Source organism: Cannabis sativa, chromosome 6 (assembly GCF_029168945.1).
Source record: "Cannabis sativa cultivar Pink pepper isolate KNU-18-1 chromosome 6, ASM2916894v1, whole genome shotgun sequence".
Lineage (NCBI taxonomy): Eukaryota > Viridiplantae > Streptophyta > Magnoliopsida > Rosales > Cannabaceae > Cannabis > Cannabis sativa.
Window position 1 is genome coordinate 66286396 of NC_083606.1, and position 24702 is coordinate 66311097.

At 31.8% G+C, this 24702-nt stretch overlaps 1 protein-coding gene across 1 annotated transcript; it reads left to right on the forward strand.

Moving 5' to 3' along the window:
• The first annotated feature begins 9173 nt into the window (after positions 1 to 9173).
• Positions 9174 to 10327, forward strand: LOC133039509 (uncharacterized). Its single transcript, XM_061118408.1, has 4 exons — positions 9174 to 9380; positions 9579 to 9665; positions 9783 to 9810; positions 9975 to 10327. Exons 1-4 carry the CDS (start codon positions 9360 to 9362, stop codon positions 10091 to 10093), a joined length of 255 nt encoding a protein of 84 aa, XP_060974391.1. The 5' UTR covers positions 9174 to 9359; the 3' UTR covers positions 10094 to 10327.
• Positions 10328 to 24702: the final 14375 nt, after the last annotated feature.

Here is a 24702-nt window from a genome sequence, read left to right on the forward strand (position 1 = left end):
CCTGAAAAATGCTAGGTCATTTATGTAAAGACGACAAGTCATTTTTCTAGCTAGGTTCTCTGCCAGTCAAAATAGTAGACCATTATTGGAATTTTATACCCTAAATAAAACTTATTTCAATATAATCAGATTTGCTAATTAATAAAAGACCAGAAATCATTTTATGTTGCATGATTCACATGATTACTTTCATGATTATATGTTTAATGTATAAATTCTATTAAATCTTGAACATATAGTTATTTATGATTATAGTGTTGTCTACACAGTGGAAAATAATCATGATTATATGTTTAAAGTTCTAAGTCCCATGATTCATTAGTATACTAGATTTACTCTGACGTGTTAATTAGCGATAAAGTTTACTTACACAATGAAATGCGGTATGTTCTTTCTAAGGCATTGGTAAAGTATACTAATATCAGATGTATAGAGTATACATCGAACAGGATCGATATTGATATTGGATAAGATATCATAAACTTACCGTTACATCTTTCTAAGTCAATATCACTTAGTTGATCTTAGGTCAATAGATCTTAATTTTGAGATGGTTGGGTTCTAGCTTAAATGTATTATTCATGTTCTTTGACTTGTTCGTTAAAGTTGACCAAGTGGATCTTCCTAATACTTATACCTTGGGAACATGGTAGTACAATTGAGTAGGAGCCCTAATCATAGATATCGAATCTATAGCTTCTATAACTTTTAGAAGTGAAACGATAATTTTCTTCGAGCTTGGCTTAACGCGATCAATGATTGAGCGCTCATTTCAGTAATTCTATTAGTTTACTAAAATATTATTTACAAGTAGCTAAGTGTTTTAAGGATAAAATATATTGAAGGGTGGAACGATAAATTTATTCCTACTCGATGTAGATCATCTATAGAGGATCTTTGATTATTTTGATTGAAACAATAGGTAATTCAAAGCGCATCTATATTTGGTATATAGAGCGTTCTATGTAATCAGGAGTGCAATTCAGTGGAGTTAGGAAGAATTAATAAGTTAGGAAATTCACCAAGTAAATTTCTTAACTACTTATTGGGAGCTTGGTTACATAAGCCATTGTCCCCACACTAAATGGGCTAATATTGTTTTGTAGTCTTAATTAATAATTAGTTTTAAGTAATCTATTAGAATTCTAAATAAGACTATGTCTTCTTTGTGAATTTTTCACTAAGCAAGGGTTTATTTGAGAAGAAAATAGATTTTAGGATCTATTTATTAATTAAGAGACTTTGTAAGGTCTAATTAATAAATAAGTTAAATAATAATTTATTTAATAATTAATTTTAATTATTAAATAGATAGAATTGATATTTATAGAGTTAAAATTAAAATATGGTGTTTGTGAAACAAAAGATAATAAGTTGTTAAATAAATGGTAAAATTAAAACCTGTGGAGCCCACACTGGCGTTAATAAAGCCATTATTTTATATTTTTTAATTCCATTTAAATTTTAAACCTAACCCTAGTATCACTCTATAAATAGAAAGGTATTGTTTTTATTTTCACAGAACTATAGTCTCTTTTATCAAATCTCCATCCATAAATTTATCTTGTTTTTGATAGAATTTGGGGATATGATGAATGAGGTTCCATCTCAAAACTAATTGGCAATGGGAGGAGTAAACCATTCATCTTATATATCACAATTTATTTCCACACATTAGCAATGTGGGACTAACTCTTATTAATACACCCTCCTCACGTTTGGGCATGGAAAGTGTAGGTATAACGAACGACCTTTAAGAGACCACAGGACCGAACGTGACATTTAAAAAAATCCCACAAGGGTGTACACGTCGGGAAATTTATTGATTTTGAAACAATTCAAAGACCCTAACACTAAAAATTGGCACACATTGGCCGAAAGGTCCCAAATAGAGGTTAAAGGAGAGACAACGGAAGTATCTTTTTGGACCGGTGGCAATTTGGGCTCACAACAGATCACAAGTTGCTCTGATACCATGATAGAATTTGGGGATAAAATGAATGAAGTTCCATCTCAAAACTAATTGGCGATGGGAGGAGTAGCCCATGATCATCTTATATATCACAATTTATTTCCACACATTAGCAACATGGGACTAACTCTTAATAGTTTTTGGAGTTATTTGCGGCATAACCTCCTTAAGTGGTCAGGTATTTACAACTAACCCCCAATTCTAAAATTTTGGTGGTAAAACCTCCTAAACCCAGCTTCTGTTAGCAGTTAGCCCTTTCCGTCTATGTTTAGGTGTTAAGTGACAGGTTGGAATGTCTACGTGTACACAATGTACACAAGGCACAATTTAATTAGTCCACGTAATATATATTTAAAATTAAAATATAAAATTAATTATTTTAAAAATAAAAAATAAAAAATATATTTTTATTTAATAATCAAAAAATTTATTTTTATATATTTTTTTTTTCTTTTCTTTCTCTTTTCTTTATTCACGCCTCCTTCTTCTTCTCTCTCTAACTTCTTCATCTTTGAAACCCTAGCCCCCAAAATCAGCCAATAATAAGCTTAAATCAACCTTCAATCCTTTTTTCTTAGTCTTTCCCTCAAATGTCAGAACTAGAAAACAACCCTTTCAACTTATCCTTACTTCTTTCTCACAAACCCTTTCAACTGTTCGACAAAATGCCTCAACGGCCGACCCTATCCTTCTACAACACTAGCTCTCCCCTGCTTATGCTTACATTCACCTTCCCTTCTGTCGAAAACACTGCCATTACTGTGACTTTCCCATCGTCGCTCTTGGCTCTGGTTCCACCCAAACTGAGGATGAGGACGACCCTCGAATGGTGAACTATATAAATCTTCTCTGTCGAGAGATTATGGCGACAAAAGCAGATAACAAGACCAATCCACCTCTAAAAATGGTGTTTTTGGAGGGGGTACTCCTTCTCTGGTGCCGCCGAGGCTTGTTTCGTCGGTTTTGGAGATTTTGAGATTGCAATTTGGGTATGGAAATGGACCCTGGAACTTTTGATGCTTTAAAATTAAAGCAGCTCATGTAATTGGGTATCAACAGGGTTTCACTTGGAGTTCAGGCGTTTCAAGATGAGTTATTGAAGTCTCCTCCTTCGCCCCTCTGTAAATAGATGTGTGCAGCGCCGCACCAGAGGATCGACGGGAAAGAGAGTCGCACCAGAGAGGGAAGGCTTCAGTGGACTGACGGAGAGGGAAGGCTGCGATTTGAGAAGAGGGAGGCGCGATAGAAGGAGAGAGGAGAGACCTGAGTGAGATTTTTTAGGGAGCTGGGGATGAGATTGGTTGGTTGTGCGTGGAGCTGGAATTGGGAGTCGACTGGGGTTTGATGGGGCTGATTTTGGGGGCTAGGGTTTCAAAGATGAAGAAGTTAGAGAGAGAAGAAGAAAGATGCGTGAAGAAAGAAAAGAGAAAGAAAAGAAAAAGAAAAAGAAAAAAGAATAATTTTTTTTTTTTAATTTTAAATTTTTTGATTATTAAATAAAAATATTTTTTTGATTTTTTAATTTAAAAATAATTAATTTTTATATTTTAATTTTAAATATTTATTACGTATACTAATTAAATTATGTCACGTGTACATTGTGTACACATAGACATTCCAACCTGTCACTTAACACCCAAAAATTGACGGAAAGGGCTAACTGCTAAGAAGAGCTGGGTTTAAGAGGTTTTACCACCAAAATTTTAAAATTGGGGGTTAGTTGCAAATACCTGACCACTTAAGAAAGTTATGCCGCAAATAACTCTAGTTTTTGACTAAAAGAGCAACAATTATTGAGCATCTATATAAAAATTGTAGTTCATGCTGCTAATAAGAATTTTGAGTTCGAACTAGCTCCAAAATGTTTACTGTGAGCCAAAAAATATGGGGATCAACAATGTTCTGAGCAAGTGTGGATCAAAAAAGATTAATATTTGTTCGTGTTTGAGCTCTAGCTCCAGATTGATTACAATTGATACTGTATTAGCTGAGAGAGCTTAAGATCAATGGAGAATAAAATAATGAAGGAAGAAAAATAATTTCATTCAATTAGAAAAAAAAAAAAAAAAAAAAAAAAAAAGAATATGTAAGTTTTTCTACAAGATAGTAACTAAGAATAACTAATTTGTTACGAACAAACACTAACTAAAAACAAGCAACAAATAACTAGTCCACTACTAACCAATGCAACTTATTAACTAACTTTAACTACATTGTTATACTTAAGATAGATTTTGGGAGAATATGATTGGTCATATAGGACGTGAGGAGACAAATCACCAAAAGACCCTTAGAGTAGGGACGTACTCACTTTGTTGGGTGTGGGGCATGCAAGGCTGTAGTATCCAGTGAAAAAATATTACATTAGCCTAGTTTAGAACATAGTATTAAGTCTTATTATATTGTATTATATTAAATTGAATTATATATTATATTTTATGTAACACTACGTTAAGTTTAAATTTATACTAAAATATTATATTTTTAGGTGTCCATAAAAGTTAATGCCACATATAATTTTACATAAAAAGATTGTATAAAATACAATTTAATATAATACTATACAATACAATACGGTGTAATACGCCGTACCAAACGAACTCTAAAAAATTAAATATATATTTTTTAATTTAATAATTACACAATAAAATAATCAAAAAAAATCTCCCACAAAATTAATGAATTAAATAAAAAAAAAGAGAAATATTGTTTTTTTACAGTAACTAAAGTCTAAATCTCGACATAGCAAAAACTTTAGGTGAATTAAAAATTAAAGACTCAACTTGACATAAATATTATTTTCAAATATGAATTTTCTTAGAATAAATTTTACTCTTAGCTATAGTGGGTCAAATTTTTGGCTTTAGAAATTTACGTTTCATGATATATGTCAAACGTTTGAATACTCTATATATGTAGTGTTTTACTAGATATTTTCTAAGTCGTGCCACACTTTACTAAAGGATCACTTGAAATTCAAAGCATGCAAGAACTTTAATCTAGAGTTTTCATAAGTGGACCAATGAGAAAACCAGGGTAACAATATTAAAGAAAACTTATTATGCTCATTTATTTTTCTACTATTACTTAATTTATTATTTCTCTGCTACTAGCTAGTTGATATTCATTAATTTGTTTGCCAACATGATTTATCATAAGTGAATATTGATATATATATATATAGCAAGTTTATATTTAATAATATTTTCCGCTTTACATTGGCAAGAGAGCAAGTCCTATCAAAAACTCGTCTAATAATTTAGAGGTAGAATACTATAAATACATAATTAGACACATACGACAAAAGTTACAATCTCATGTTATCAAAAAACAGAAAATGGAAACTAGATAGTACATGCAGCCTATAGATAGTCTTGTAATGGTATTTAACATCTTCTACTCTTTTTTTTTATTATTATTATTATTATCTAAAACAGAACCGTAATACTATAATAGATAACACAGTTTTTTTTTTTCTTTCATTACGTATTAAAATTTTACTGAGTTTACAAAATGGGATAGGAGGAGTTTCTTCTATTAATCAAGAATGCTCATTATTTAACAAAATAACATGCTTAACTAATCTATTAGTTACAACATAGCCTTGTTTAGGTGTCAATTACTACATTACACAAAATGATATTATGAATATATAGGTTCAATTACTACAATTGAAAGGTCTTTTAATTTTGCATATGAAACAGGTCTCTTGTTAAATTTTTGGTGTCAAACTCTAAAATTATGTAATTAAAAACTGATTTAAAAGCCGTAACTCTTCAATTTTCAATTTTTCCCAGGGTAAAAAACAAAGTACAATCCAATAGACTGCTCTGAAAAAAAATCAAAAAATATTAATAATATATATTTTAGGTAATTATATCATATATATATATATATATATATGATATTTACAACATACAAAATATTATACTAGGAATTTAACTCATTCTAATAAAATATTTTTATTTATTAATATTTAAAATTGAACTTAGTAGCTTAACAGAGTCAAGGTTGGGCAGGCGGCACGTTAATGTTATTACGGGGAGGTTTTGCTTTCGTTGGAGAGGGAGGCGCATGGCCAGTCGATAGTCTTCCCAATTTTCTGGTAATCAGACCATGATTATTATGATCATCTGCAAAGTAAAATCAAATAAACTATAGTTGATCATAATTAAAGCTGAATAAATTTGCTTTAGAGTGATGATCATGCATGCATATGGTGCATGTATATAGTATAGTCATATTTTTCCTACTTTTATTTCAAGAGAAGAAGAAAATGATTAATTATAATTGGTGGGATCCACTTTTACACTTATTAGGGGTTTTTTTTTGGTACCAAGAAAAATTATCTCTTTTTTTTTTTTTTATAATTTTATTATTATAATTATAAACATGTCACCTGTTTAAAGTGTGCCTATATAACTAAATTTCTTGGTTTATGAGAAATTTATGGGTGATTTTTTATTTATATTTAATAAAATAATAAAATATTATTTATATATAATAAAATAAAAATAAAACAAATCTCATTAATATTTGAACTGATGTTTGTAATTTGTTTCTGATTTAATTTATATATATATATATCTTTATATATTAAAAGTGCCTATCTAACGGCATTTCTTGGTTTAACAGAATATACTTAAAAATAAAAGAATATTCTGTTAAATTTAACGATTAGGTTTGATCTCCCGTTAAAAAATAAACCTAATAATTAAACCCAAAAAATTAAACAATCTTTTAAATAAACAATCTTTTAAATATTAATAATCTCTTTTTAAATTAAAAAAATCATCTTAGCCACATATCTCTCTAACAAACCTATCTTGGGAGAATATTAATAATTTTTTTATTTATTTTTTAAAAAAGAAAAATATAGATAAAATATTTAGAAAAGATAATATAAAAGAAGATTGATTGTGTTGGCTTAGAGATTTTTGGGCTTGGGCTTAAAAAAATAATAAAAAAAAAAGATAAAATGGGCTGTAATTAGTATTTACCTTATATGTTTGTGCTTATTTTTAGTTTTATTTTTAATATATTTTACCACTAAGAGGAGAAGGTTAAAAAATATTAGAATATGAAAATATTATTGGTGCTTATTAGTAATTTGCAAAGAATGTGAAAGTCTATAAATATATAGTTGTGTAGCTATTATTAGATATGAAATGAGATAATAGAACTTTTTTCAATTAGAAGATTAATGTACATTTTACTATTAATAACATACATTATTATAACACAACTATATTTTACTTACTAAATATACTGACACATATTTTATTTTTATAAAACAAAGGTTCAAATAATTATACTATTTTAATTATTAATTCAAATAAAAAACTAAAATATTAAATAAAACTAACACTACGTGGCTTGGCACTCAGCCTTTAGCTATTGAAAACATCGTTAAAAAAGTTGCTTGTTTATGCTAAAAGTGCCTATCTAACGGCACTTTATATATTAAAAGTGTCTATCTAACGGCAATTCTTGGTTTAACGAGTCTTGGTTTAACGATTGTTTTTTTAATTAGGCTTACACGATTAACTTAACAGACTGGTAACGTTAAACGTTAACAAATAAATAAACCCAATAATTAAACCAAAAAAATTAAACAATCTTTTTTAAAATTAAAAAAAATATCTTACCCACATATCTCTCTAACAAATCCTTCAATTTTTAAAATTTTTTTACACGGCTTGAATTTATAAATTAAAAAAAATATCTTACCCACATATCTCTCTAACAAATCCTTCAATTTTTAAAATTTTTTTACACGCCTTGAATTTATTTAGGCTTACACGATTAACTTAACAGACGGTTAACGTTAAACGTTAACAAATAAATAAACCCAATAATTAAACCAAAAAAATTAAACAATCTTTTTTAAAATTAAAAAAAAATATTTGCAAAGCCAAACACGAGTCATTTTCGATTGATTAGAATTTAGAAGCCAATTAAATTTAACGATTAGGTTTGATCTCCCGTTAAAAAATAAACCTAATAATTAAACCCAAAAAATTAAACAATCTTTTAAATAAACAATCTTTTAAATATTAATAATCTATTTTTAAATTAAAAAAATCATCTTAGCCACATATCTCTCTAACAAACCTATCTTGGGAGAATATTAATAATTTTTTTATTTATTTTTTAAAAAAGAAAAATATAGATAAAATATTTAGAAAAGATAATATAAAACAAGATTGATTGTGTTGGCTTAGAGATTTTTGGGCTTGGGCTTAAAAAAATAATAAAAAAAAGATAAAATGGGCTGTAATTAGTATTTACTTTATATGTTTGTGCTTATTTTTAGTTTTATTTTTAATATATTTTACCACTAAGAGGAGAAGGTTAAAAAATATTAGAATATGAAAATATTATTGGTGCTTATTAGTAATTTGCAAAGAATGTGAAAGTCTATAAATATATAGTTGTGTAGCTATTATTAGATATGAAATGAGATAATAGAACTTTTTTCAATTAGAAGATTAATGTACATTTTACTATTAATAACATACATTATTATAACACAACTATATTTTACTTACTAAATATACTGACACATATTTTATTTTTATAGAACAAAGGTTCAAATAATTATACTATTTTAATTATTAATTCAAATAAAAAACTAAAATATTAAATAAAACTAACACTACGTGGCTTGGCACTCAGCCTTTAGCTATTGAAAACATCGTTAAAAAAGTTGCTTGTTTATGCTAAAAGTGCCTATCTAACGGCACTTTATATATTAAAAGTGCCTATCTAACGGCAATTCTTGGTTTAACGATTCTTGGTTTAACGATTGTTTTTTTAATTAGGCTTACACGATTAACTTAACAGACTGGTAACGTTAAACGTTAACAAATAAATAAACCCAATAATTAAACCAAAAAAATTAAACAATCTTTTTTAAAATTAAAAAAAATATCTTACCCACATATCTCTCTAACAAATCCTTCAATTTTTAAATTTTTTTTACACGGCTTGAATTTATAAATTAAAAAAAATATCTTACCCACATATCTCTCTAACAAATCCTTCAATTTTTAAAATTTTTTTACACGCCTTGAATTTATTTAGGCTTACACGATTAACTTAACAGACGGTTAACGTTAAACGTTAACAAATAAATAAACCCAATAATTAAACCAAAAAAATTAAACAATCTTTTTTAAAATTAAAAAAAAATATTTGCAAAGCCAAACACGAGTCATTTTCGATTGATTAGAATTTAGAAGCCAATTAAAATTAACACTGGGTTTGTTCTTAGTTTTGAGGGGAATTCCTTCTTCTTCTTCTTCTTTAGAGAAAATTACTGAAAATTCTGCAGTAGATTCGAGAGTTTAGATAGACACTCAACACAGAATTTTTAGGTCTCGCCATGGCTCAAGCCAGCAACAATGTAAATTCCAAATTCTCTTCACTTTAATTGCTTTTTTTTTTTTTTTCACAATATATGAACGAAGTAGAAATTTTCGGTCTTTCTGTTCCTCTCGTTCTTTATTGTAGTTTGATTGAAAATCTTTAAATCATTTATGTGATTTTATTGATTATGATTGCGTTCTTCTTGTTAATGATTTCTTATGGTGTGACACTGTAGGGTGGTGTTGGAGGAGTTGATAACACTTTTAGAAAGAAATTTGATCGCGAAGAGTACCTGGAAAAAGCTCGGGAGCGCGAAAAACAGGTTTGGTTTATAAAAATGGATTCTTTATTTATGGGTTTTGCTTTGAATTGGGGTTTCTTTGATAATTTTTTGATCTGGGCGTTCTTTCTTTCTTTCTTTTTCTTTTTTTTTTTGAAGGAGGCTGAAGGTAAATCCAAATCCAAATGTAAGTTAACAAGACCTTTAATTTTAGCATGGAATTGGAAATATGTGTATTTATATATATATAAATATATTTATATATATAAGTGTGTGTATTTATTTGTTTATGAAACTCTTAAGAGATTGGTGAGCATTTTGAACTGTAGATTAACAAAATGTTAATTGCAGCTAAAGGTCCTCCTGTACAAAGAAAGCCATTGAAGCATAGAGATTATGAAGTGGACCTTGAATCTCGTTTGGGTAAAACTCAAGTAAGTTTCTATGTATATTCTATCTCTATCCAATGATTTTTATGTTAAATGGGTTTTGAGTTATGTATTGTTAGTGTTAGCTTGTTATGTTAGGTACTTAGCAAGGCTGAGTGCTGATGTATTAGTTCAAGGAACAGTGATGATTAGGTCTTTTCTGGAGTTTATTTAAGGCTTCATCTGCTTGACTTGTGAACAAACCTAAGTAGTCTCATAAGAAACTTAGGTATTTCATACTTTCGTTTTGCATATTATGTATGGGGATGTATGCTGAAATTACAAATTTATCATACCATAATATTAAGTGTACTACGATCTACATTTAATAATGCTCCAGAAATAATATATATAAAGGACAGTAGTAAAGACATTGGTAGTAATATATTTATTATACTTTAATATAAAATAAAATAAAATAAGTTATTATTTATATACTTTAATATAATTTATTAATTTTAAATAAAATAGCTATATAATATATATATATATATATATATATATATTTCAGTTAATACTAAACTTTACGAATTCAGAGATATTTTAGTCAAACGGATAAAGTCTTTCAATAAATCTTTAGATCCTTTTTCTTTCATTTTTTGGATTACCCTATGAAAATTGAAATGTGATATTGACAAGGAAAGCTTGTGACCACAGTATAGTTTACATAATTTAGGATGAGCTTTGTCGTTGAATGTGGTACAATTGTAGAAAATAGGTGAGAGACCAAACAGTGACATAAATTTGTATCTTAATGCACCTTTTCGAAGTATGTTTTGTAGCAGATCCCTTTATTCACTTATCTTTTTCTTTCTATTGTAATTTTACAGATTGACATGGACAACGGTGAAAAAATAAAAGCTACATTCTCCTTTAAAGAAATGTAGATTCAATTTAAAGAAACAAAAGAAATGCTTGAGAAGGAATGAGAGGTTGAGAAGTTGAAAATTTTCATTTATACATTAGGTTCCATTTGTTGACCATACAATGTTGGAAAAACTTAATTAATAGTTAAAATAAAAAAGCTTAAGGTGAGTTGGCTGCATTTAAATACAATTATTTTTAGTGTTTGTTCCAAAAATGAGGTGTTGACCTACAAACACTATGAGTGAGACATGTATAGTTTATGTATTAGTGCTTGTTTGTCTCGTATTTAATTGTAGGCATTCCCAAAATGTTTGTTATCATTCTTAAGAATTTGATGGAACAGGAGCACTTTGTGGATCTCATGATTGAGGCTATGATGCCCCATTTGAAAGCTTTGAATTTTGATAAGAAAACAATGAACATAAATGTAAAATCTTCTAACCCTTCTCAGAGAAATGTAATTATGTATATTATTCATTATTTGAAAGTTTTAGTTATATTTATGTAAATGAAGGTACTGTAATTATTTCTTTATCAATTAAGTACATGTAGCTTCTTTCTGGACTCATGCTGCAATCTTGCTTAGTTCATTTTAGTGGTTGGAGATCCAGAAATGAGAAGAGATGGACTGAGAGTGGCCTTTGAAGCTTCAAAGTTTTGCAGTGAAGGTAATAAAGAAGCTCCTCATATGGGCAGCCCAGAGCTGCTGATTGTTTTGATCTCTTAGTACTCTAGATTAAATATTATTTATTTTTAATTTACATATGAACTTTATTTTTTATTTCTTTAAAAATTCAAAATCTCAAATCAAGAAAATTAAAAGTTTAGATTTATAATCTTTACAAATATGAAAAACTTAAATAGATTTATCTACCATTGTTGTTGTCGTTGCTTAGTTACTGAATTCTTAAACAAAAACCACTAAAACTTATATAAAACTAATATTTACGTGGCTCGCCACGTAACTCTCATCTAATATATATATATATATATATTATATAGCTATTTTATTTAAAATTAATAAATTATATTAAAGTATAATAAATATATATAACCATTGAAACCTCTTCCATATATATATAAAATTAAAAATAAAATACAAAAGATAAAAGATAAAAGACTTCTTGAAGCATAATTTAAAAGGCTAAATTTTGTGAGGTATTATACTGTAAACTTTTTAGTTTAAATTTAACGTGTCATTAAGTTAACTATTATTATAGACTACTTATGTGTACATTTTTATACACGTAACACGTTTATATTAATACATTAAATATTTTTATTTTAAAATTTATTTTAAAGGTTCAGCTCCTTTGTATATGGATAATAACATACTCTTCTTTTAGTTGTATTATTTTTGTGAGATAATACCGTGCAGATTACTAAAGAGTACAACTAAATTTATAGATCGTAGTACACTTAAATATTTATATAATGTGTCATCACTATATATATATTTTAGCTAAATTTAAGACATTGGGAATATAATGTGGGCACGTAACATCTACACATAATATTTTTAAAATTTTGAATGTATTTTATTTTTAAAGATTACAAATTTTTTGCTTGAAAAAATTAAATATTTATATTTGAAATATTATTTAATAATGTATTAAAAATAATATTAGTGTAATTATAAAATTGTAAATAAATTTATTATTGGAGTAGTAGATTATTCTATTTAGTTCTTTTTTTAATATTCTCCCAAGATAGGTTTGTTAGAGAGATATGTGGCTAAGATGATTTTTTTAATTTAAAAAGAGATTATTAATATTTAATAGATTGTTTAATTTTTTGGGTTTAATTATTGGGTTTATTTGTTAACGGAAGATCAAACCTAATCGTTAAATTTAACAGAATATTCTTTTATTTTTAAGTATATTCTGTTAAACCAAGAATTACCGTTAGATAGGCACTTTTAATATATAAAGATATATAAAGAAAAATGTGTCAACCATCGCATCTTTTTGCAAATTGCAATGAGAAAAATCGATACATTTCAAAAGAAAAAAAAAACATTAGAAAAGTATATCAGAAGAATTGCAAAACGGAGATAAAGTTTGGAAAGAAAAGTAAGATATATGGAAGAGGAAACTTTATTTATTTGGTTGAAAAGAAAAGATGAAATTAATACTCGCAAGATTCGGCTGACTTAAGCCTGTACTCTAAAAAAAATGATTAACAAATAAAAAAAATCGAACAAAAAAAATGTTCAATCATATACAAATATATAGGTAGCGATACGTAAATTGCTATGAGTTGATTCTCATAAACAGAATCAAAAACAGAGAAGGAGAGAAAGAAAGAAAGGGAAAACAAGTGATCTTTTCATTACATTCAGAGAAGAGATACAAGCAACATATTTATACTGAAGAGAGAGCTCATAAGTGAGCTGAATCAACCTAACAGAATAGCCTAACAACCTTAACTAACTCTGACAGTTAGTTACTAATCACAGCTATCACTAACTTCCTCAACATGCCCCCTCAAGGTGTTCGGGAAGTATTCCATGGACAACTTGCTACACAGAAAATGAAACTTAGGAAATGTGAGAGCTTTTGTGAACATATCTACAGGTTGTTCTTCAGAAGGTATGTAGGAAACTTCAAGTTGCTTGTTTAAGACAAGATCACGAACATAGTGCATATCCACTTCTATGTGCTTTGTTCTTGAGTGAAAAACAGGGTTAGAGGCAAGCATTTGAGCGCCCTGATTGTCACACCAAAGTTTAGGCTTTTGAGGCAAAGTAATCCCAAGCTCATTGAGAACCGAAGTGATCTAAACTAATTCTGTAGCAGTGGTAGATAAGGCCCTGTATTCTGACTCAGTGCTCGATCTAGACACTGCTTTCTGTTTCCTAGAAGCCCAAGTAATTAAATTGCCTCCTAACATAACACAAAAACCAGTAACAGATTTCCTGTCAATGATGTCACATGCCCAGTTGGCATCAGAAAATCCCTCCAGGGAGAGTCATTTAGCTGGTTTAAAGACAAGACCCCGATTTAATGTGCCATGGATATATCTTAGAACCCTCTTGCAAGCACACCAGTGAGCAAGTGTAGGAGATTGCATATACTGACTTAACTTATTAACAGCAAACGACAAGTCAGGCCGAGTGAGAGTCAAGTACTGTAAAGCTCCTACAGTACTTCGATAGAGTGTAGGGTCTAAGAAATTATCACTAGCATAAAAAATCACCGTTAGTTTGAATTAAAAAAAAAAAATCATCTTAGCCACATATCTCTCTAACAACCCGTATAATGACATATTATTATTTAACAATTAGCATTATTATTATCTAAATATATTAATATTAATATTATTTAACAATTTTCCTTTATATAAAATGTAGCTATATAACAGAATTCTTGGTTTTTGGGTGACTTTATTCCAATTACTATTTAACAATTTTGAATGCCTAAGCTAACGTAACGTCTCTTAAGTTTTTAATTTTTTCTTAAAATAAATATAAACAAAAAATAAAAGTACAAATTAAACTATGAAATCAAAATGATCTCCCGTGGAAATCGAAACTGAAACCAATTTATTACCAAAAATAAACTAAAATCCCAATATCTACTTCTGATTTTCAAATGTAGTTTAGTTTAGTAGAAAGTTTGGGCTTTATTTAGACGGAATCAAACCCTAATCCATTTTCTTCATACAAATCTAATTTAGTTTAGTGGAAAGATTAGGGCTTTATGTAGAATTACATTTTCTGATTTTTTTTAAAGATGATGATCAGGACTCTCTACTCTGAATTGCTCATTCTTAGACATTAGTCGAATCTATAACGTTTTTTTAAAGCATTCTTGATCTGTAAATTTTTTAATTTTTGGTATGAATATGTTTTTATTTGTATTGTTTTTTTTATTATTATTTAATTATTTTTAGCTATTTTTTCCTGGTTCTTGGTGAAATCCCAACTATTTCTTCTTCCTTTTCCTTTTTGTTAAATCATTTATTCACTAAGCTTTTGAAGTAGCAAAAACGTTCAGAGATCTACACATACGACTCCAATGGCGATATCTACTCCGTTTTGCCTCTCTCTCATTCTAACACCCATACCCTTCGACCAAACAATCTTCATTCCAGACAAGGAGTGCCAAAAACCCGTCTCCGGGCCACATCAAGCGATTTCCTCAGAGTATGGCAAATCTCCGATCAAGATTTAGGCGTCAAATTCTAATCTCTTCTCAATGGAAACAAAAACAGAGAACTAATCGGAACGAAAGAAATTAATTATGTGGTTCATTTACCTTTTTTTGATTGGAACAAAGCCGAGCCCAAACAAATCAGATTTTCAAGTATCAATACAACTTGTACAACCCATTTGTTTTTTTTTTTTTTGTTAAGGTACACTTGTTTTATTTGAGATATCACCCTATATACGTTTATTAATTTAATGGAATATCTATAAACTCTATGTGTATATATAATTTATTGCTACATGTTTAGTGCGAATTATCTTCGTTTCTATTGATATTGCATCAAAGGGGGTTGCAAGCTCCAGTAGATCGATATCGAGTTCTAAGATACCAAAACATGAGAAACAAGCTTCAATGCTCCTTGATAATCATCCAAATTATAATTAGATGGTTGAATTACATTGAACAAATTCATTTGAAATAGTTAAAAAAAGATAGACGAATCATTTAAAATAGTTTTTTTTTTTTGGCTTTATTTTTCATTCATTCATTATTTTATCATATTTCTAATTTATTTTTTGATTTTGAAATTCATTCAGTGATTTGGATTGGAGTTGATGTTTGCCATCTTAATCTTCAATTCATAAAACATTTTGTATTCCACATGGAGGAGGTGGTCCTACTGGTGTGAAGAAACACTTAGGCACCATATTTTCCTTCTCATACAGTGGTAATTATAATATTTTTCCATTGAGAATATTTTGTTTTCTCCTGGTCACATTTTTAACGAGCTTAGTTTTTATAATAAAGGTACTTACCGGTGGCATTTCATTTAAAATATTCAGTTTTACCTCTCAGAACCATTTCTGCTACACTTTGGGGTTATGACTTTAGGAGTTGTATATTTATTCATACTCTTAATATTCATTTTGCAAATTCAGAACACTGCTAGAATCGAGCCTGAAGATGTTGCCAAGCATCCAATGGACTACGGATTCCACGCACTATATCCAAATTATAAAGTATATTATTTAGATACACGTAATAATAATCTCACCTAATAACTAATAATATTTTTTCTTTAATTTTTAATTGTATCACTTTTAAATAATATAGAAAAAAAAAACTAACATAAAATTTAGTATACGTGCCTCGCACGTACTTTTTGCTAGTAATTATATATAATGCTATATAATTGCCATATATAAAAAATATTGCACCAATTTTTTTTTTTTTGAAAGGTAAAATCAAATCTTTATTAACCTTCGAAATCAGTCACCAAAACAGGTAACAAATCAGTTGGAATATTTTCCATACTGAAAGTACAATCAGGATGTAATAGTGACGCTCTAGCAAACTCATGAGCAACACTATTAGCTGACCGCTTAACAAAACAAAAATAAACATTATTGAGATTAGCCAACATGGCTTTGCACTCCTGAATCACACAACCAAATTGAGAAGACAGAATAGTCGAGTTCCTCAGGGCTTGAACCACCAATAAACAATCCGTCTCAATCCAAATTGAGTTGTATGTTTGATCTTTGAGCCAACTTAGAGCTTCCCGAAAACTCAGTGCTTCAGCAATAGTAGGAGTAATATTACCGATATGTAGTTTAGTACGACCCTCGATAAGCATACCATTGTGGTCACGCACCACCAAAGCACAACCAAACCGATTCTGTCTTTCAAAAATAGCTGCATCCACATTGATCTTGATACTATTTTCCTGAGGTTTTACCCAACACTCCATTCCATCATAGTCTTGAAGAGTAGACCATAATGACTCAATTTGAGTTTTTTGAGCGTGTTTCCATTGATCAAGATAGCTTTTAGCAGAGCCAACTATAGCTGAAATATTGAACGGTTTTCCTTGCCAAACAACATCATTCCTTGCTCCCCAAACTGCCCAGCAAAGAGCAGCAGCCAGGCCTTGTTTCTCGGCTGCAAACTGTGTGAAATCATGCACACACCAGTCCAAAAACGCACTTCCTGCTGCAATACCAGAAGTGCCAATGCCGACTCTTTCCCACACCATTTTAACCAATCTGCAGGTAAGAAGAACATGCGCAATTGTCTCGTCCATCTCCTCACATAAAGGACAGCGTGTATTGACGGGAACACGCTTAGAGGCAAGCTGAGAAAGCGTTGGGAGACAATTAGAACCGGCTCTCCACATCAGGTTTTTTATTTTTGGAGGCAGTTTCAGGGACCATAACGTCTTCCGAAATTCCGAGGCTGCAATCTCAGAACCTCCACCTTTAAGTTGTTGTTGGAGAGCATATGCACTCTTGACCGAATACATTCCATTAGCCTCAACAGTCCAAAATAGCCTATCCGAATCCTGGTGAATGCCTAGAGGAATTTGCAAGATCAACTCTTGATCCCTCTCCTCAAATAAATCTTTCAATACATCAATATCCCAAGAAACCATGTCCATGGCCAATAAATTATTCACTTTAGCTTGATGGAGGGCTGGATGAGAAGAACTTACAAATGGATTTTGTTGATCGGACAGCCATGGTTCGTTTAGCACATTAATAGAAGCTCCATTCCCCACACTCCAACGAACTCCCGCACGAACAAGAGCTTGAGCTTCCCAAACACTTCGCCACACAAAGCTTGGATTGTTGCCTAAAGAAGCCGAGAGGTATGTTTCATTGGGAAAATATCTTGCCTTAAAGATTCGAGCCACTAAGGACTCCGGTCTTGTTAAAAAATGCCAACCTTGTTTTCCCAAAAGAGCCAAGTTAAAGTCATGGAGATTTCGAAAGCCAAGACCTCCATTGTTCTTGCTATTGCACATACGATCCCAAGACATCCAAGGAATGCCTTTGTTTTCCTTCGAAGAGCTCTTCCACCAAAATCTCGCCATGGAACTCTCTATATCTCTGCTAATCTCCAACGGAAGTAAGAACACATTCATAGCGTAGCTAGGAAGAGCTTGCGCTACCGACTTGATTAACACTTCCTTACCAGCACGAGACAGAACCTTCGAATCCCAACCTTGAAGCTTTTTCCTGACTCTATCTTTCAGAAAACCCAAAACAGCTGACTTGTTTCTTCCCATCGTACTGGGGAGACCCAGATACATACTCCTTTCATCTGCTTGTGGCATTTGTAACAGAGTATTGATATCCTCCCGAACATGAGTTGCTGTATTGGTGCTATAGAAGATTGAAGATTTCCCCAAGTTTACTTTCTGGCCTGAAGCACATTCAAATTGGCTAAGAAGATCTTTGATTCGATTGGCTTCTTGAAGGGTGGCTTTGCAGTACAGATAACTATCGTCAGCGAAAAGCATATGGGTTACTTTAGGAGCCCCATTCGCCACTTTACATCCATGAATAAAACCCATTGCCTCATATCTTCTAATCAAAGCTGATAATCCTTCCGCACACAAAATAAAGATATAGGGTGATAAAGGATCACCTTGGCGGATACCACGGGATGGTAGAATCGGCCCCATTGTTCTTCCTCCATGAATCACGTTGTACCTTGCCGAACCCACACACTTCATCACCAAAGATGTCCAATGATCTGAAAAGCCAATCTTTCTAAGAACTGACTCTAAAAAGCTCCATTCAATACGATCATAGGCTTTGCTGAGGTCAAGTTTTAGAGCCATAAAACCATCCTTGCCTTTTCTTTTCCTCTTCAAGTAGTGGAGCACCTCAAAGGAAACCATGATATTATCAGTTATAAGTCTCCCCGGGATGAACGCGCTTTGAGATTCTGAAACAATTTGATCCATGTACGGCTTCATCCTATTAGCCATTACTTTAGTAATGATCTTATATAGAACATTACATAAAGCAATAGGTCTAAGATCAACCATACTTTCAGGCAGTTTCTTTTTCGGGATCAACACAACATTAGCATCCCCACAAGCTGAATCAAGCTCGCCTGTAGTAATGAAATTCTGAACCACCGCCACAATGTCAAACTGGATAATTTCCCAACACTTTTGATAAAATGCAGGAGTCATACCATCAGGGCCAGGACTCTTATCCGGATGCATGCTGAAAATAGCTTTCCTTACTTCCTCTGCAACTATTGGTTGATGAAGTTCTTCATTGATCTGAGTTGAGACCTTCCTTTGAATACACTGAATCACCATGTCACTACCCAGATTTGAAGCACTAAATAAGGACGAGAAATAATCCACAACTACATCCTCAAGGCCGTTCTCCCACTCCTTCCAATTGCCACTAGAATCCTTAAGCTTCGAAATTTGATTAAAGCTTCTACGATTACTAGCCGCTCTATGGAAATACTTACTGTTCTGATCGCCTTCCTTCAACCAAAATTGCTTTGCCCTCTGCTTCCAAAAAATTTCTTTTTGATCCAACACCAAAAAAAGTTCCTTTTTCTTCTCATTATAACGCTGGACCGAGAGTGCATCCCTCTTGTTCTTCAATTTTTTCAGCTCATCACGACAATGCTTGATTCAGAGTTTGAAATTTCCAGTTACATTCTTCCCCCAGGTGGCCAACTTATCTGCACAATGATTAATCTTTTCTGCTACCGAGGCGAGGTTAGAGCCATTCCAACAATCTTTCACAATCTCCAAGCACATTGGTTCCTTCAACCAAGCATTCTTGAACCTGAATCGCCTATTTGGGATGAAAGCAACCGGAGGAACAAATTCAAGAAAGATAGGCGAGTGATCCGAAGGAGAAAATTCAAGGTTGATTAAACGAGCTTGCGTAAAGGTTTGAAGCCAAGAAGATGAAACAAGAGCACGATCCAATCTAACTTCTATCCACCGAGGCGTTCCCCTTCCTTTTTCCCAAGTGTAAGGATAACCAATCAAGTCCATATCATGTAAATCACATTCCTGGATAACTTGCTCAAAACCAAAAATAAGCCAATTAGGATACGGTTGTCCTCCACGCTTGTCACTTTGGCTAAGAACATTGTTTAAATCACCAACTACACACCACGGGTCACTTGAATTGTTCAACAATGATCTTAAGAGGTTCCAAGTATCCAACCTTTGTTGCCGTTGGGGCTCTCCATAGACTCCTGTAAGTCTCCACTTTGGGTTACCATCAACTTCTACCATAAAGTCAATATGGTTTTGAGAAAAGCCAATTATTCTACCATCTTTGTCGTTTTTCCACAATAAAGCAAGACCACCACTCCTACCTTGGGCCTCAACAGTAAACATCCCTTCATAGCCCAACCCCCGGCCCACATAATCAATTCGAGCTTTATTACTTTTTGTTTCACATAAAAAAACGAAATTGGGTTGCTTTTGAGAAACAGTCTCTTTAAGGAATTGAAAAGCCCGTTGGTTCCCAAGCCCACGGCAATTCCAGCTTAACACATTCATAATTCTTGGCGGGCCTGTGACACAGAACCCGCCCCAATAACGTTTTTTGTCCCTTCCGAAATACACATATTGTCACCATTATCCCCATTCGGCCCACTTATTTTTATACCAGCAACACGTTTCCTTTTTGATTCAAGGATCATTAAATCTCCATCAATATCTTCAAATGTATCTTCCCTCATACCATCATTCACGTTAATCCTTATTGCTGACTTTCCCAATATATCACCCTGGGATTTATCAACATTAATTCCCAAATCAAAGCCTATAGTTTCTCCATCCAATCCCATTGATCGAGTAAGTGATTGATGCTTCCCTTGATTTTCGCCACCAGTAGAGCTCCCTGGCACCCTTTCTCTCTCGGCCGAAGCTCCTCCCACTCCCTCACCGGAGTTATCCCCTCGCACCATTAACCCTTGTCGAAGCCATTTGGATCCGATTGTGTGTTGTCTTCTTCTTGGCATAGCCTTCAACTCTAGATTATAAGGTTTTTTGATCAGGTGTTGTGGGGTATCAAACAGCTTTGGGCAGAACTTCTCTGAATGTCCAAGGATTCCACATATAAAGCAAAAAGTTGGAAGATCCTCATATTTGAAATTAGCATAACATATCTCACCTCCTTTTTTCTCTAATTTCATTCTTCGTTTTAACGGTAAATCAATACGAACAGAGACACGTACCCGAAGATAATCACGCCATATTCCCATGAAGTTGTTCTTATCAGCTTCAATGAAAGTGCCGATGTAGTTTCCAATATCCTTGACCACCTTTGCAGACATAAAGCCAGTAGATAATCCATGGAGTTGGATCCAAAAATCCAGATTGTTAAGAGACACTGAGCGCGAATTCTCCCCCACCTTCAGCTTTGAAAAAATCAGTGGCACCCTATCAAAAGTCCAGGGGCTCCCCTCCACAACTTTGTCTACATCTATTTGATGGTAAAACTGAAAAAGATAAAGATTATCTTCCAATTCTTTTACAAACATACCTCTTCCGGGTCGCCACAATGATGCCATCTTGTGTTGCATAGCCATGAAATCCAGAGATCTTTCTGTGAGAAACCGGCCGACTACACACCAACGATCATCAAAGTCCGATAACTCCCTGTCATTTGTATCATACAAAAGCCCTCCATCATCATCATCTCCACTCGTTAAGATGACAAAGTCTCTTTCATGCTCAATATCCATCCCTCCACGATCTGCCATGATCAGATCACGACAAAACAAGAAAAACACTAGCAGCCAAATAACACTTTTTACACAAAACAACTACACAGCAAGACAGAGAAAACACAGGTCAATAGACCAGACATCTTAACGTATAAATACCTGTCCTCAACTATTTTATAGTATGAAGATACCGCTCCTCTACTCCTACTCTACCGAATTCCACAAAATATATACATTTCCTTTGTTTTTTTTTTGTCTCCTTGAACAGTACCATGCTTTTTGTTTTTGTTTTTTGTACTTATTTTTCTCTCTCTTTTCTATTATTTTAAAAATAATTTACAATGTGAAAAGTATATATTATTGCACCAAATTTATAGTGCTACTTATAAATTACTTACGCACCTGTACTACGGCTAAAACATTTTTGTGGCATGTAAATACTGGGCGATGATACGAATAGAAGGAGGAGAAAGAGTAACATATAACTAATAATAATAAGGATTGAACAGAATTTCATTTTCTATATAATTAAGTTGTAATCACTCTCTCTACTTCCTCTTATATTATATATAGGCAAGACAACGTATCCATGTATGGTTCAGATGGTCAACTTTCCAAATTCTTGTGAAACCTCATCAATTTTATTAATATATTATCAAACACGAAATATGTATGTCAAGAAAAGTATTAAACACGACGGCAATGTGGTTTTTCTCAAAAATATAAAAACAATTCAAAAAGTCTTCTCCTTTTAAGTATTCACATTAGTAGTGTCCAACATCTTCTATAAGTAGCGCGCCATGATTAGTTAGCTATATTTTTTAAAAGTTATTTTCTTAAGTTATATGAGACTCGATACTTAATTACGTACATCAATAATATAACACCGATTAAGGTGTAGACACCAATAATATTTTTTTAGTAATTCTACAAAAAAAAAAAGTCTTCTCCTAAATTAGAAAAAAAAAAGTAATAGTAAATCTTTGCGACTTTGTTTGAATTGATAAAAGGTGAAGTAGAGAAAATATGAGTAAAGGAAAAGTGTACAAGTTAATTTCATATTTAGGACTTTTTTTTTTTTTGAAAAAGCATTTACTATTATTATATATCAACCGTCATTACATTAGTAGAAAAGTCAGAATTTGCAACGGTCCTAAAAATACTTTTTTTGGGGGACCGTCGCTAAAAAAATTAATTGTTTAAAATTGTCGAGAAAAATTAGTATGATCCCAACAGATTACAACAGTAATTACAGGAATAGGCGACCGTTTTTACCGTCGCCTAACTAATCGTCGGGTAAAAAACTATCACCTACTTCTCGCCACAATTTCCACGTGCCCACCTACTTCTTTTCTATTTCTCACATGCCTGTCTATTTCTTCTTACCTATTTCTTCTCTATTTCCCATACCCTAAAATGAAAATCTTAACTCTCCAAAACCCCACCCACGCCTCCGTACCAAACCTCCTCTCTCATCGTCTTCTTCCCTCTCTCGATCTCCCTTTCCTCTCGTCTCTCTCGTCCATCGATCTCCACCCACCCTCCTCACGTCAGTCTCCCTCTCCTCTTTGTCGCATATGTCGGACCACCACCACCTCCCGTCGGTGTCCTTCTCATCTCCATCTCATACGTCAGACCACCACCACCTCCCATCCGTCTCCCTCTCTCTCTCTCTTTCTCTCTCTTTGAGCTCGGTATAAATATATTTATTTATTTATATACTTTTTTATTTATTATATATATTTATTTATTTATTGTATAAATTTAATGTGTTTTAAAGTTAGTTGTTATCGTAATAAAACTAATTAGTTTGTTTTATTTTAATTTAGGTAAAATTATAAAACTAATGCAAGAAAAAAATGGGGGAAAATACAATGGCAGAAAAATTTATATTTTTTTTACATTCCCGACGGTTTAAAATACCCTGTTACAAGCGACAATTTTAAATTGTCGTGAAGTCCACATTAGCGACGGTTTTTAAACGCCTATTCGGCCAATTTTATGGTGGTTGTATAGGCAACGGTTATAGAAACCGACGGGAATACTATTTTTATAGTAGTGTTATTTAAAACAATAGTAAAAATAAGAGAAGGAATTATTCACATTCAACAAAAGTCTTGATCCAACTCCAAAGCATGTTTTGCTAAAACCATGTGCAACTTGGTTAGCGTTCTTCCTTACATGAGAAACAACAACTTCAGAAAAAAAAAATAAAAAAAAACAACAAATACCAAGGATTAAATTCGAGAAATAAGATAAATCTTTTGATGTAGAGTTCAAAGTATCAGAGACTCGCTATGCATCTATTTCAATTTGTGTAATCTGCAATTGCATCTGCAACACCCTTTTAAGGCTATAAAAAAAGGCTTTAGCTTTCATTTCTAAGCAAAAACAACCATGTACTAGCAATCACATAGCCATTATGATCTCGAACGATCGCACCAACACCCAATATTTTTGATGCAGAGTTCATGGCAGCATCTATATTAAGTTTGAGCCATGTGCTATTTGGAGGTTTCCAAGACGTTTCCTTTGTTATATTACTGGTGGCAGTTCTTGTTGTATGCACAAGAGTAAAAATAATCACAGAATGTTCTTGTTGTTTTGCGGTTAGAAACTTAGCGAAAATTTTCCATGTAATTCATAGCATAACCATAGATATGGGCACCATCAATTCTATTTCCACCATGAAAAATATTATTTTTCTTCGTCCAAACACTACAAGAATTAATGGTATTACTAACACCACTATTACAAATTATGGAAAAAAGTCCTCATTAAAAGTGAGTATATCACTAACCACATTTCAGTGTCGTTGGTGGGTTTTTTTGTAAAATTTTTAATCAATAACGACAAAAGACATTAATAGCGACAATGCATTGAAAAAAATATTAATTGCCACATTGTCGCCATTAATATTTTTTTTTTTTTGAAAAAAAAAGTAACCGTTGACAAAAAGATAGGAAAATTCCCTCCTAAAATACCACTGATGATATTGTCGTCAGTGGTGGACTGACACTAATGGCGTGCAAGACCACCACTGACGACAATTTAAAAACAGCCCCAAATCTCGATTCAATTAATAACCCCAACCCCTTTTCTGATACCCCATTAATTTATTTTTTT